Genomic DNA, 13,090 nt, shown 5'->3' with positions numbered 1-13,090 from the left:
AGTTACAGTTTTGAAATCTGGAGGGGTGCAGGTGGAGAGGGAAAGATGATTTCCCCAATAGCTAAACAATTTATACATGTAGAAAAGTGAAGCATGAAGAACATACAAACTGCAAGAATAAAGAGTATTGACCAAGGAAGGGGCGTGAAAGTCGTCTTTTTGGGGGGGGGGGGGAGAAAAAAACACCAAAACAGAATTGTACTTTTCATTGCATATGCTTTTCAGTTCCTTCTGCCTCCTGGTCTCCAAATAATTTTCTTTAAAGACTTATTTATATTTCTCTGAAATGTCCCAAAAGCAGGTTGTACACTGAATATCTTCAAAATGGGTTGACTGCTTTATAGGTAAATGCAGCAATCAATTTGTACAATATCCTACAAGCAGCAATTGGATGAATCATCGGTTTTATTTTTTTTGGTGACGTTGGCTGAGGGAGTAATATTGGCATGGGGAGCTTCCTGCTGTTCTTGGAATAGTGCCAAGAAATCTTGAATGTTCACCTGAACCACTGGAGCAGGTAGACAGGAGGTGTCCAAAGGATGGCATCTCTAACAATACAACAATATCTCAGCAATACGTAGAGTGTCAGCCTAGATTATGGGGGTGAATTTCAGTGGGGGTTCTCCTGCTTTTCTGCTATAACACTGTTTTATATTATTTTTCTGGGGTATCCATTGCTCTTCTGCTAAAGTTGCAGTGGGTGAGTGGGAGAACTTCCACAGAAATTCACCGTGTGTTTAAGGCCTGAAGAATTCTGATTCAAATGTGAGCGTGCTAACAACTCAGCCAAACAGATACTTGTAAATTCATGTTATAAGAATAGTTGGATCTTAAATCTATTCCCACAGTCACCTTGACACCTGTGATTTTATGCATCAATTTGTCATGGAACTTCTTGTCTGTCAACTATAGACTTAGTCCTTGACTTTAGCAACTTCCTATATGTAACCATCTAGCAGTGTTTTAGTTATGAATGAATAGGGACACATCCATCTTCCCTAATGGCTCACTGAGTTTATCCAGTGAATAGTTAAGCCATACGGACAAGAAGGGTCCCATGCTCAATCCCTGGTCTGTACTGGGTTGCTATAATTGTCCGTGATGCTACAATTGGCCTCTCTTATTTTTTTGGGGGGGAGGGAAAATCTGTCAAGATTCCTGCTGCTGATCACTAACCAATGACCCTGCTGGAAATTCATGTGTGTGGATGTCAGCTGAGGAAAGGATCTGGTTCAGCTGTGATGCTCCTATTGTAAAATAGCCTGCTGACGCCTAGGGGCTGATTTTCGGATGGCCGCGCAGGTGCGTTGGGGGGGGGGCCTCCTAAAATGGCGGAATCCCGGAGTGGGTTCGGAGTCCGGCTCCAACCCGCCCATTTCCGGGTTCCCCAATGATGTGTTCGGGTGCATGCGCAGCTCCCGCATGCGGGACTCCCACCTGCAATTAAAGCCGGTGGGATGCTACTTTACATTGTTCTTGAGGTACTTGACAGACCTTGTTGAGTGGAGATTTTGGCAGGGGTGCAATTTTGAAGGATCCTCAGCATGTTTCCCCTGCTGTGGGAAACACTCCCTATTGGAGCAGACGTGTTTCAGACAGCAGGGCGATGCAAAGGATTATTTGGCAGGTGGGGGGAAAAACCTCATTTATTACAGCAGGGCACTCTATCACTTCAGACAAAGTTTTTGCTGCAACACCTTTGTCTTTCCACTCAAAATTATTAATTTATGCCCTAAACTCTGCTGTGCAAACATATTTACCTACTTTGCGGACCCCCTCAAACTCACACCGTCAGGATGGGGGTGTCATAGCTGCCTTCATCACTTCAGCCGAGGGCGAGCAACATCACCAGGCACGCCATCCACCTCTGCCATGTGGAGCTCCATAACAAGCAAGTCAAGAATGGCCAAGACGTGGCACTAGTGCTGACAATAATATTTAATGTGCCATTAACAAAAATCAAATATAAATAAAAAATGACAAAATGTCAAACGCCTTTGTGCTCGCAAAACCTTCACCGTACGCTTATGAGTACACCTACGTGGTCCTTTTTCTGTGGCTGCAGCAGAGGTAGTGGCAGGTTGCTCTTATTCATGCCCTGACCGATTAGATGCTTTGGGCCTACGCCCTCTGGGTTTCTGTGCCCGTGAGGGCCCCTCCAAAGACTGCTCCACCTGCACCTGTGCGGGGGCAGACTTGACCACCTGGTGAGGAGGCAGCATTGCGGGTACTGGTTGAGAGGGGGGCAACGGGTGAGACATGGGAGCGCTTTGAGTGGCGCTTACTTCCATGTCCCCTTTCGCCATCATCCCTCTCTTGGGACAGGCCCACATGACTCCTACCACCCTGCTGGACGACAGTCTGGAGGACGTGTGCAGTCTTGGAAGGCCGGTGCGAGTGTATCTGCCTACCTGTTTAAGGCGGCAGAAAGTTGCTCACCCTGAGTCTGAAGGGCCGTTGTTAGGGCCTCAGTGGAATCATTGGTGAGCCATGCTTAAAGCTCGATGGAGGCTAGCCTTCCCCTCCATCGCAGACGTTCCCGCACTTACCCGCGACGCTATCTCAGTGATGCCCTCACGTCCCTGTGACTGTATCTGAGATTCCCTCCTGTACCTGTGCCACCATTCCACTCATGCAGGAAGTGGACTCCTCCATCCTCTGCGCGATTGTGGAGAGTGCGCGTGGCACCTGTTCCAGCACCTCGCAAATATGCTGCTGCCCCTTGATCATTCTCCTTTTAACGGATGGTCTCAGGATTCAGCATCTGTGTCCAGCTGAGCAGAGCCTAGAGAAGAGTGCTGCCATCGACGCGGACCCTCCACAGCTGCCCCTGCCACCAGTGTCTGCTCGTGCTCACGTGTGTGGTGACTCACCATGTGCGACCCCCAACTAAGTGAGGACGGGGACCCTCCGAGGTGTGTGTATCTGCGCTGGTGGATGGCTCACTCAGATGTGACGGTGCCCGCTCAGAGGCCGGCAGGTCCTCTGAGGAATCGCCCTCCGCCGTTACGGCGGTCGCTGAAGGCTCTGTAAGAGAACAGAAGGCAATATTAAGCATGATGACAAATATTGAGGTGCTGAAGATGGCAAGGCATGTTAACATTTGCTATTGTGAGTTCTGAATGTTAAAGTTCTATCACTAGACGTTTGTCGGGTGGCAGTCTCCGTGTCCCTGACTGACAGGCACTCGAGGATGCAGCTTAGTTCAAGAGCCTCCTGCTCCGTGTCCGTGAGGACGACCTGATGTTGCGGCCCCCCTCCGGTCTTCACCCACTCCCGTGCATTCTGGGCTCTCTTCTCCTATAAGGGGAGAAAGTAGAGAGGCGTGAGTGAGGGATGGTGACGTGGCCAACCGCTGAATGCATTGGTTTGGGTGAGGCTGACTGCGAAAGAGATGCATCAGAGGGCGAGTATGAGACAGAGCCATGACATTGCATGAGGATTGGGTTGAGTGGTAGTGGTGGGATGAGTACTGGGGAGGTGAGTAAGTGCAGGTAATTTGAGGATGAGGTTTGAGTGGGTGTGAGGAGTGATGTGATAGAGTAGTGTCAGCAGTGCAGGAGGAGTTGTGGGGTGAGGGTGGTGATGTGGAGGACGGGAGTGTAGGAGAATGAGTAAGTGTACTCACTTTGGCTGACCTAGTTAGGCCATTGAAACGCATCCTGCACTGTATCCATGTGCGGGAGACTTTGCTGCTGCTGGTGACCTCCTCTGCCACCTCGAGCTATGCCTTCTTGGTGGCAGAGGCTGGCCACTTCCTCCCGTCCGCTGGGTAGAATATCTCTCTCCTCCTCCTTACCCCATCCAGTAACACCTGGAGTGAGGCATCATTATACATTGGAGCAGCCTTTCCCCTGGGCCACTCCATGCTGCTCTTTTGGTTGTTTGCTGCAGAAGCAGCATTGGAGGACTGCCCCTTTAAATAGGGCTCCTCCAGCTGACAGCCTGTGATGCGGGTGCGCAGTCCGCCTGCTGCGCAGGTTTCCAGAAACCTGGAAGCCACGGTAAGTGCCTTCAATTTACCCGCGATTGCGTGGGGAACAGTCCGATTTCACTGGGCGGGTTACCCAGTTGCCCCCCCCCCCCCCCCTGCTGCCATCCCACCTCCCTGGTAATATCGGGGCCTTACTGTCTGGGCTCAAATAAACAATAAACCGCTTAGGGTGCATAGCACCAGCAGAATCATAGCCCAGTAACACACCAAAGCTGTCAAAAGGGGAGCAAAGTGGAGCTGGGGTTGGGGGGAGTCAAAGGGGGTGATTTTAAACCCCAAGAACAGGTGGGTTGGGGGGCGTGTAGGAGTTGAAAATAGTTATTTTTTGGGTCGCGACCACAACCCGGCTTTATTTCCGGATTTAACGTCGGCGCGTAAAAGTACAGGCTTCCCACTGGGAATGCAAAGTCCGAAAATTTTGTGGTTGCGGCCCCAAAAAAACAACTATTTTCAACTCTCACTCGTCCCCAACTCACCCGCTCTTGGGGTTTAAAATCACCCCCATAGTTATTGTAAAGTAACCAGTGGCTTTTTCTTTCTATGGTAGAAAGTATATAGTTGTTAAATCATTTTCCATCACTACTTGTAAAACAGGTAGAGAATGAGAAGACTGAAACAAGTGCTCTAAAGCGGGAGCACCAGAGCCTATTGGAATCATGTGAAAACCTTGAGAAAACCAGACAGAAGATTTCCCATGATCTGCAGGTGAAGGAATCACAAGTTAATTACCTAGAGGGGCAGCTTGCATCAAGCAAGAAACAAGTGGAAAATCTTGAGCAAGAGAACAAGAGGTAAAGAGGTTTTCATTCTGATTTAATAAAATTGACTTAACAATATAATCCATCGACACACAAAGAGTGCTAAGGTAGCACACCTTGGTGCCAAAAGACGGGAATGTAGCAGTCCTGCAAACAAGGTCTATAAGGTGGCCCAAATTAGATTTTAAGTAAGCATCCACCATAAACCTTTTTTCCCCCACACTAATGTAAGTCTTCTGAACATGCTCTCTAAGAAGAAAAGACGTGACAGCATTTTATTAGTTAAAAAAATGGAGCAGAATAACTTGAAAGTTCAATAATAATTGGAATAAAGTGATGGTGAAGAAACCTTGTGCTACAATGGTTAGCCACCAGAGGGTGCTGTTTAACATGTTCACATGGCAGCATGAATTCAACAACACAAGTGCAACTTCAATTATTCTTGGAATAACAGAAAAAGATTTTTAGATAAGGTGTATTTTGTCCTTGATATCCTGGTTATGACATGATTTTAAAGCACCACTTTTAGCTTACCTGGTTAAGTTGATGAGTGGCTAAGATGTAAAGACCAAGATAGTCCCAGGTTGGATTCAGTTTGTGATCAGCTAGTTGATCAGTTGAAATGGCAGTAAAGGTGATACAAATGGCTTCAGTTCTTGTGCAATAAGGAGAAAAATTCACTAAGCTTTCTGTTCCTAATCAGTATCCAGTAACCCCCATTGACAGTACACATGCATGGATGTCATGTTGAAGACAGTATCAGGCTCTGCTGTAATGCTGTGTGTGGCCAAATAGCCAGCTGACTTTCTGTCTAGTCTTAAACACGAATAACAGCCACTTGAGTTAGATATCACAGGTTGATTGGCACCTATGGAACTGTATCCCAGCAAGGAGTCATTGCCTTCAGGATGGGAAAGGAGAACAAATTGTAGTTAGAAGAGGAAAATACCACTAGCCAAAATTATGTGATGCTCCTGTTTTCCTCATTCATGTAATGGAATGTATGTAATTATATTTAACGGAACATATGTAATGGAATACTATACTCTGATATATAGGGGGTGGACATGTCCCTTTAACAGTTTATTGCAAGTTACCCTGATGGCTGAGTATATAAACAATTTAGTGTGGTACTGGCCAGAAGTAGTTATAAGCTGTAAAATAAAATTGGTAGCTAGATTACATTTTACATTAGCCAACTCGTAAGGGGGGGGGGGGGTGGGGGGGTGGATGCACAGAATTAATGGTTAACTGTGAAGGTATTGTATAATTATCTTAATACCCAAGAAAACTGATGCAGACTAGTCATTGTGTAACTCCCTTTTTATTTTATAGAAAGGCTGAACTACATTTGAGAGATTTTTTTTCTACTTTATTAGCTGTTGAAATGAAACAGTAAGAATTATGCCTGGTTCTGCAACATGAAAAGACAATTAGATTATATTGTCATCTGACAACCTGCACTTTTGGCATTTTTACAGATATAAGTCTGAACTTGAGCGAAGCCAGCAGACCCTAATGCCAACAGATGTACAGTCTAGAACACCACAAAGAAACCTCTCTGGATCTATGACACCAAATCAAAATATTGCTGATAAGCTTGGTTAGAGATACTATTACCTATTTGTATATTAATGTTTTGAAGGTTTAAACATTGCAAAAAAAGGTCACAAATGTTAGCCTTGGCTTATTGGTAGCATACTCGCCAATGAGGCAGATGGTTATGTATCAAACCCCACTCCAAGATTTGAGCACATAATCTAGGCTGTCTTTCAGCCGATTGCAAGGCCAATTATAATGCCCCCTACAGCTGCCCTGGCTAAGATGTGCCAATATCTGGGATCTTTCTGGTCTGCATGATTGGGAATACCAAGTGGTGCATTTAAAAAAAAAAGTAACAGCCACAGCTGTACTGCTAATTAGAGAATGTAGTCACTGCTAATGTTGCATAACGTACTAAAAGATTTTAATTTTTTTTATTTTTGTCAACTTTTGTGAAGCAAAATTAGAGGAGGTTGTTTGATACCAAGTCATTTTGTTGATTCTCTTCCAGATTCAAAACTGGAGGAACTCCAGGAAAAATATAGTAAAGAAGTGGAAGAAAGAAGACGATTGGAAACAGAACTAAAAATAATTCAGGCCAAGGTGAGAGAATGCCCGCCAAGGAGAATATGCTGGAAAAACACAGCAGATTTGTTGGCATTTAAAATGAGATGAGATACGTGGTGACTGAACTGGCAGTTCTGGCAAAAGGGTCACCACTCGAAACGTTAATTTAAATGTCCTCTTTTGAAATGCTGATGTATATTTCCAGCATTTAAAAAAAAATCAGCTTTATTCATGGCACTTGGAGATTTTATTTTGCCTTTTTATCTCTGTTTGTCCACTATAAATTCCTTGGTTTAATTCAGTGTTTCAAAATGTATTGTTTGATACCAACTAGACCAATGAGGATGAAATTTGTCTTGGGCGGTCGTGCAAAATGGGCAGTGGCGAATCCATTGACTTCAATGGAAAAGAAAATCAGGCTGAGTACAAAGTGGGCTGTCGATTTGCTGTCGTCTGTTTTGTGCTACCGCCCAAGACGGATTTCACCTCAGTATTTGAAAATGGAAAGTAGTAGCTGGTTTTCACTTCCATTTTACCACACCTACTAAATTTCATTTAAGGCACATGCAAGTGTAACTATTCAATCACAAAATGACATTAGAATGTAGTTTATTTGCTATTTTTTTCCTTTTTTAAAAAATTTAACAAAAATGAGATTGACTTTGAGAACTGAAACATAGAAAATAGGAACAGGAGTAGGTCATTCGGCCCTTCGAGCCTGCTTCGCCATTCAATATGATCATGGCTGATCCTCTATCTCAATACCATATTCCCGCTCTCTCCCCATACCTCTTGATGCCTTTTGTGTCTAGAAATCTATCTAGCTCCTTATTAAATATATTCAGTGACTTGGCCTCCACAGCCTTCTGTGGTAGAGAATTCCACAGGTTCACCATCCTCTGCATGAAGAAATTTCTCATCTCAGTCCTAAATGTCCTACCCCGTATCCTGAAACTGTGACCCCTCGTTCTGGACCCCACCCCAGCCAGAACATTCTCCCTGCATCCAGTCTGTCTAGCCCTGTCAGAATTTTATATCTTTCAATGAGATCCCCTCTCATTCTTTTAAATACGAATGAATATAGGCCGAGTCGACCAAATCTCTCCATATACGACAGTCCTGCCATCCTAGGAATCAGTCTGGTGAACCTTTGCTGCACTCCCTCTATGACAAGTATATCCTTTCTTAGGTATGGAGACCAAAACTGCACACAATACTCCAGGTGTGGTCTTACCAAGGCCCTGTATAACTGCAGTAAGACACCCTTGCTCCTGCACTCAAATCCTCTTGCAATGAAGGCCAACATACCATTTGCCTTTCTAACTGCTTGCTGCACCTGCATATTTGCTTTCAGTGACTGGTGTACAAAGACACCCAGGTCCCTTTTGTACATCAACAATTCCCAATCTATCACCATTTAAATAATACTCTGCCTTTCTGTTTTTCCTTCCGAAGTGGATAACTTCACATTTATCCACATTATACTGCATCTGTCATATATTTGCCCACTCACTCAACTTGTCTAAATCATCTTGAAGCCTCTTTGCATCCTCCTCATCTCATGATCCCACCTAGTTTTGTGTCGTCAGCAAACTTGGAAATATTACATTTGGTTCCCTCATCCAAATCATTGATATATATTGTGAATAGCTGGGGCTCAAGCACTGATCCCTGCAGTACCCCACTAGTCACTGCCTGCCACCCCGAAAAAGACCCATTTATTCCTATTCTCTGTTTCCTGTCTGTTAACCAATTTTCAATCCATGCCAGTATATTACCACCAAACCCATATGCTTTAATTTTGCACACTAACCTCTTATATGGGACTTTATCAAAGGCTTTCTGAAAATCCAAATAAACCACATCCATTGGTTCTCCCTTATCTATTCTACCAGGTACATCCTCAAAAAACTCCAGTCTGATTTTAATTTTCTTTAGCTTTTGAATGATGGATTCAAATAATTTGATAATGAATTTAAAAGGAGGAAAAATCACCTTATTTTTATCAAGGGCTTGCTCTTCTCCTCTCCTCCATGTACCCATCTGTATGGTTACTCTTCAGAATTGCTTCCTTCGCATATGATACATCTCTTTTTGTGACTTATGATTGCAACACCAACTTTCTCACATGCTGCAATTAATACTTGTACATCCTTTCTGTTTCTTTCCCCTTTCTCCTCTCCTCCACCCCTGCCCCACACCAAGCCATGAACTGCATCCATGCAATACACTAGACTTCCCTAAGCAATCCAGAATGTGAAGAGGCCAGATTTGTAGCTGGGTTTTTGGAGAAAAGTTAGCTGTATTTAAATTGTGTTTTTCACAAACACTGCTTTCTGGTTTACTTCCAACTATTTAAAAAAAAATCTTTTGGTACCATGGCATGGGAGAATGTAGGTTCATATTCATGGTTTCTTGTATGATGGGTTCTGATCTCTGCTTTGCCATCAGGGAGATTCAGCTGCAAGGTACTTCCTTACAGGGAAAGAAATTAATGGATTCAGTTAATGCACACCATTCTTGCACACTTCCAAATAGGTGGCACAAAAGCAGCATAGTCAGCGATTAGTATGTAGCGTCATATCAATTATCCTCTAATACAGCGGAGATGCTAACATGATTCTGCTGGTGCTATGCACCCCAAAAAATCAATAAAATTCCAGTTTCTTAAAACTAAAACCTGTTTAAGAAAAGGGAAACACTTGGGATGAGGCTTCTTTTCTCCGCTATCGACTGTCTCCTTAAATCCATCTCCTCTTACCTCCAACAAGTGCAAGGAGCTCATGGATTTCTTTGTCACCAACATTGAGACTATCTGTTCAGGTGCCTCTGCTGCTTTCCCTCCTTCCCCTTGCTGCCCAAGGCTTGAACCCCTGTATCTCTAGTTTCTCTCTCATCTCCCTCCTTTGAGCTTATTTTGTCCATGAGACCTACCTTCTGCTCCATTGACCCTATTCCCACTAAACCGTTGACCACCCAACTTTCCTTCCTGGCCTCCATGTTAACTGACATTTTAAATGGTTCCCTCTCCTCTGTACTGTCCGTCATTCCTTTAAAAACATCCCCCCTCCTCAAAAAACCCACCCTCGACCCATCTGTCCTTGCAAACTACTACCCCATCTCCAACCTCCCTTTCCTCTCCAATGTCCTTGAATGTGATATCAACTCAAATCTGTGCCTCTCTTTCCTGAAGCTCCTTGTTTGACTCATGCTCTGGAATTCCCTCCCTAACCCCTCTTCCTCTCCACCTCCCTCTCCATCTTTAAGACCCCCTTTAAAACCCACCTCTTTAACCAAGGTTTTAGTCATTCCATCTAATCTCCTTTGGCTTGGTGTCCATTGGTTACACCTTTGTGAAGCACTGTGGGACATTTTTCCATGTTAAAGGCACCATATAAATGCTAGTTGTTTTGGTATCATATATATTACCTTCCCCTGCTAACCTGGATGGTACAATTGGTTAGCACACTGTCCTGTCTCTTTTGGGACCTGGGTTTGAATCTCTGTTGACTGTAATCAGTTGACTGTTGGTGCCACATGAAAGTCACAAACCAGTTCCAAATGAGTCCCCAATACACATCTCTTCAAATTTGGTATTAAATTGACAGTCTTGCTCTGAGAAGATCGAAGGATGACTCTTGTGGAAATAGAAGATCTTACGCTGATAGGGTAGGGATGTTCTCAATTTAGGATAAAGCACATTGTTGCAGTGGAACTTTTGTTGCAAAACTCCTTTTTGAATTAAGTTTTTACAATTTTGCAGTTGATCAACCAAACACAGCCTCATAGCACCATTAACCATCGTAATATTGCACGGAAGCAATCCTCTTCTTCTGTCTTTCCTTGGCAACAAGATCAGACTCCAAGTCAACAAGCCTCCCATTCACTGGAGACCCCATTGAAGAGGGGTGTTGCCATGAACATTGAATGGGAACAGGAAGAAACTCCCTTCAAGTATTGCTCCAAGTCACTGCAAAAGTCCACACGTTCTACAGGCTGGTTTAATAACAGTACGGACAGCTCCAAGCAGGAGGAACAACTGAAATCACAAAATCAGGGTATTGTAGTGACCAAAGAATAACAATTTCTCATAACTAATCATTTGAGAATAATCATTTTGGACTATTTGCAGCATACAAGCAGATATTATACCCATCTCCCTAACAATACTTCTCGATTTACCCTTCTCTCTTGCTCAAGAAGAGATAGGGAAAGGGGAAAAGGGAGTTTTTACAGTGTGTTTAGGACTGCTTTCTTATCCAGTATGTAAAAAGCCCAACCAGAGAGGAATCACTATCAGATCTAGTAATGGGAAATGAACCAGAGTAGATAAGAGAAATAAGCATAGGGAAATATGTAGGCAATAGCAATCATAACATAATTAGGTTTAAAGTAATGACTGAGAAAGATATAAGTAAGACAAAGACCAAAGTAATAGATTGGAAAAAAGCTAATTTTGAGGGGATGAGAATAGAACTAGGGACGGTAAACTGGGAAAAAAAATTGACAGACAGCGATAGAACAACAATGGGAAATATTTAAAAAGATGTCCAATAGAGTTCAGATGAAATATATTCTGCTAAAAAACAAGAACAAACTAGCTAATGAAACACCATGGATGAATAGCGATAAGGGTAAAATTGAAACTGAAGAGAAAGTTATACAAGAAGTACATAGACAATAAGGGAAAGGATGACAAAAGAGAATACGAAGAGATTAGGAAAGAAGTAAAAAAAAAAGACGATTTGGAAAGCAAAGAGGAGCTATGAAATTAAATTATCAAGGAATATAAAAAGAAATAGTAAATTATTCTACGGACACATAAATTAAAAAAAGAAAAATCAGGACAGGGAAAGGGCCACTACAGGATGTACAACATAAACTCTAAGGTAATGACAACAAAATGGCAGAAATATTGAATAGTTACTTTGCCTCTGTGTATTTGCCTGGGATACTAATCAGGTGGACAAGACATTAGAAGAAGAGATTAAAAAAGATATGGACATTTAAGATAGAAAGGAGGGAGATAATTGATAAACCCCTGGTCCGAATGGATTGCAGCCATGTGTATTTAAAGAAGTTAGGGAAGAGATAGCGGAGGCACTATTACATGCATATAAAAGTTCATTAGAAAAGGGAATAGTGCCAGAGGACAGGCAGATAGCTAATGTTATTCCTATACTTAAAAAGGGAGATAGAACAAGTCCAGGGAACTATAGACCAGTTAGCTTACTGTCGGTGGTAGGAAAGATAATGGAATTTTTGCTCAAAGATGTAATAGAAAAACACCTAGAAATCAAAAATATAATAGAGTAGTTGGCACAGATTTCAAAAGGGAAGGTCATGCTTGACCAACCTTATTGAATTCTTTGATGAAGTAACAAAGAGTAGACAACGGTAATGCAGTAGATATAATGTATTTTTTTTTTAAAGGCATTCAATAAGGTACCGCATTGTAAACTCCAGACTAAGGTCGGAGCATGTGGAGTCGGGACAAGTAGCTGGCCACAAAACAGAAAATAGAGATGGGGTTAAAGGTAGCTTATCAGATTGGTAAAAGGTGGGAAGTGGTGTTCCATAGGGATCGTTGCTGGGACCACTGTTGTTCACAATTTGCATCAACGATTTGGACTTGGAAATTGGAAGTACAATTTCAAAATTTGCGAACGATACCAAATTGGGGGATATAGTTAATACTGAGGAAGAATGCGACAAAATATAAAAACACCTTAATAAACTTGCAGAATGGGCGTGTAATTCACAAATTAATTTGGGGGCGGTGTCAGAGGACTAGAGGATTGCAAATATTACACCCCTGTTCAAAAAAGGGGAGAGGGATAAACCTGGCAATTACAGGCCAGTCAGCCTAACGCTGGTGGTGAGGAAACCTTTAGAGACAATAATTCAAGACAAAGTTAATTGGCACATGGAAAAGTATGGGCTAATAAATGAAAGTCAGCACGAATTTGTTATAGGAAAATCGTGTTTGACTAACTTGATGTAGTTCTTTGATGAAGTAGCGGAGAAGATTGAAGAGCGTAGTGCGTTTGATGTGTATATTGACTTTCAAAAAGGCATTTGATGAAGTACCACATAATAGACTTGCTAGCAAAATTAAAGCCCATGGGATTAAAGGGACAGTGGCAGCGTGGATACAAAATTGGCCAAGAACATAACATAAGAAATAGAAGCAGGATTAGGCCATCCGGCCCCTCGAGCCTGCACCGCC

At 43.0% G+C, this 13,090-nt stretch overlaps 1 protein-coding gene across 1 annotated transcript in view; it reads left to right on the top strand.

Moving 5' to 3' along the window:
* cenpf (centromere protein F) overlaps window positions 1–13,090 on the top strand; it is a 55,817-nt gene that overhangs the window by 2,682 nt on the left and 40,045 nt on the right. Inside the window, exons 2-5 of the mRNA XM_067988917.1 lie at window positions 4,589–4,785; window positions 6,234–6,355; window positions 6,806–6,897; window positions 10,625–10,919. Coding sequence (XP_067845018.1) covers window positions 4,589–4,785; window positions 6,234–6,355; window positions 6,806–6,897; window positions 10,625–10,919 — 706 coding nt within the window. The remainder of the gene's footprint in view (window positions 1–4,588; window positions 4,786–6,233; window positions 6,356–6,805; window positions 6,898–10,624; window positions 10,920–13,090) is intronic.

This window comes from Heptranchias perlo, chromosome 8 (assembly GCF_035084215.1).
Source record: "Heptranchias perlo isolate sHepPer1 chromosome 8, sHepPer1.hap1, whole genome shotgun sequence".
Lineage (NCBI taxonomy): Eukaryota > Metazoa > Chordata > Chondrichthyes > Hexanchiformes > Hexanchidae > Heptranchias > Heptranchias perlo.
This window is presented reverse-complemented; position numbering and strand designations above follow the sequence as displayed.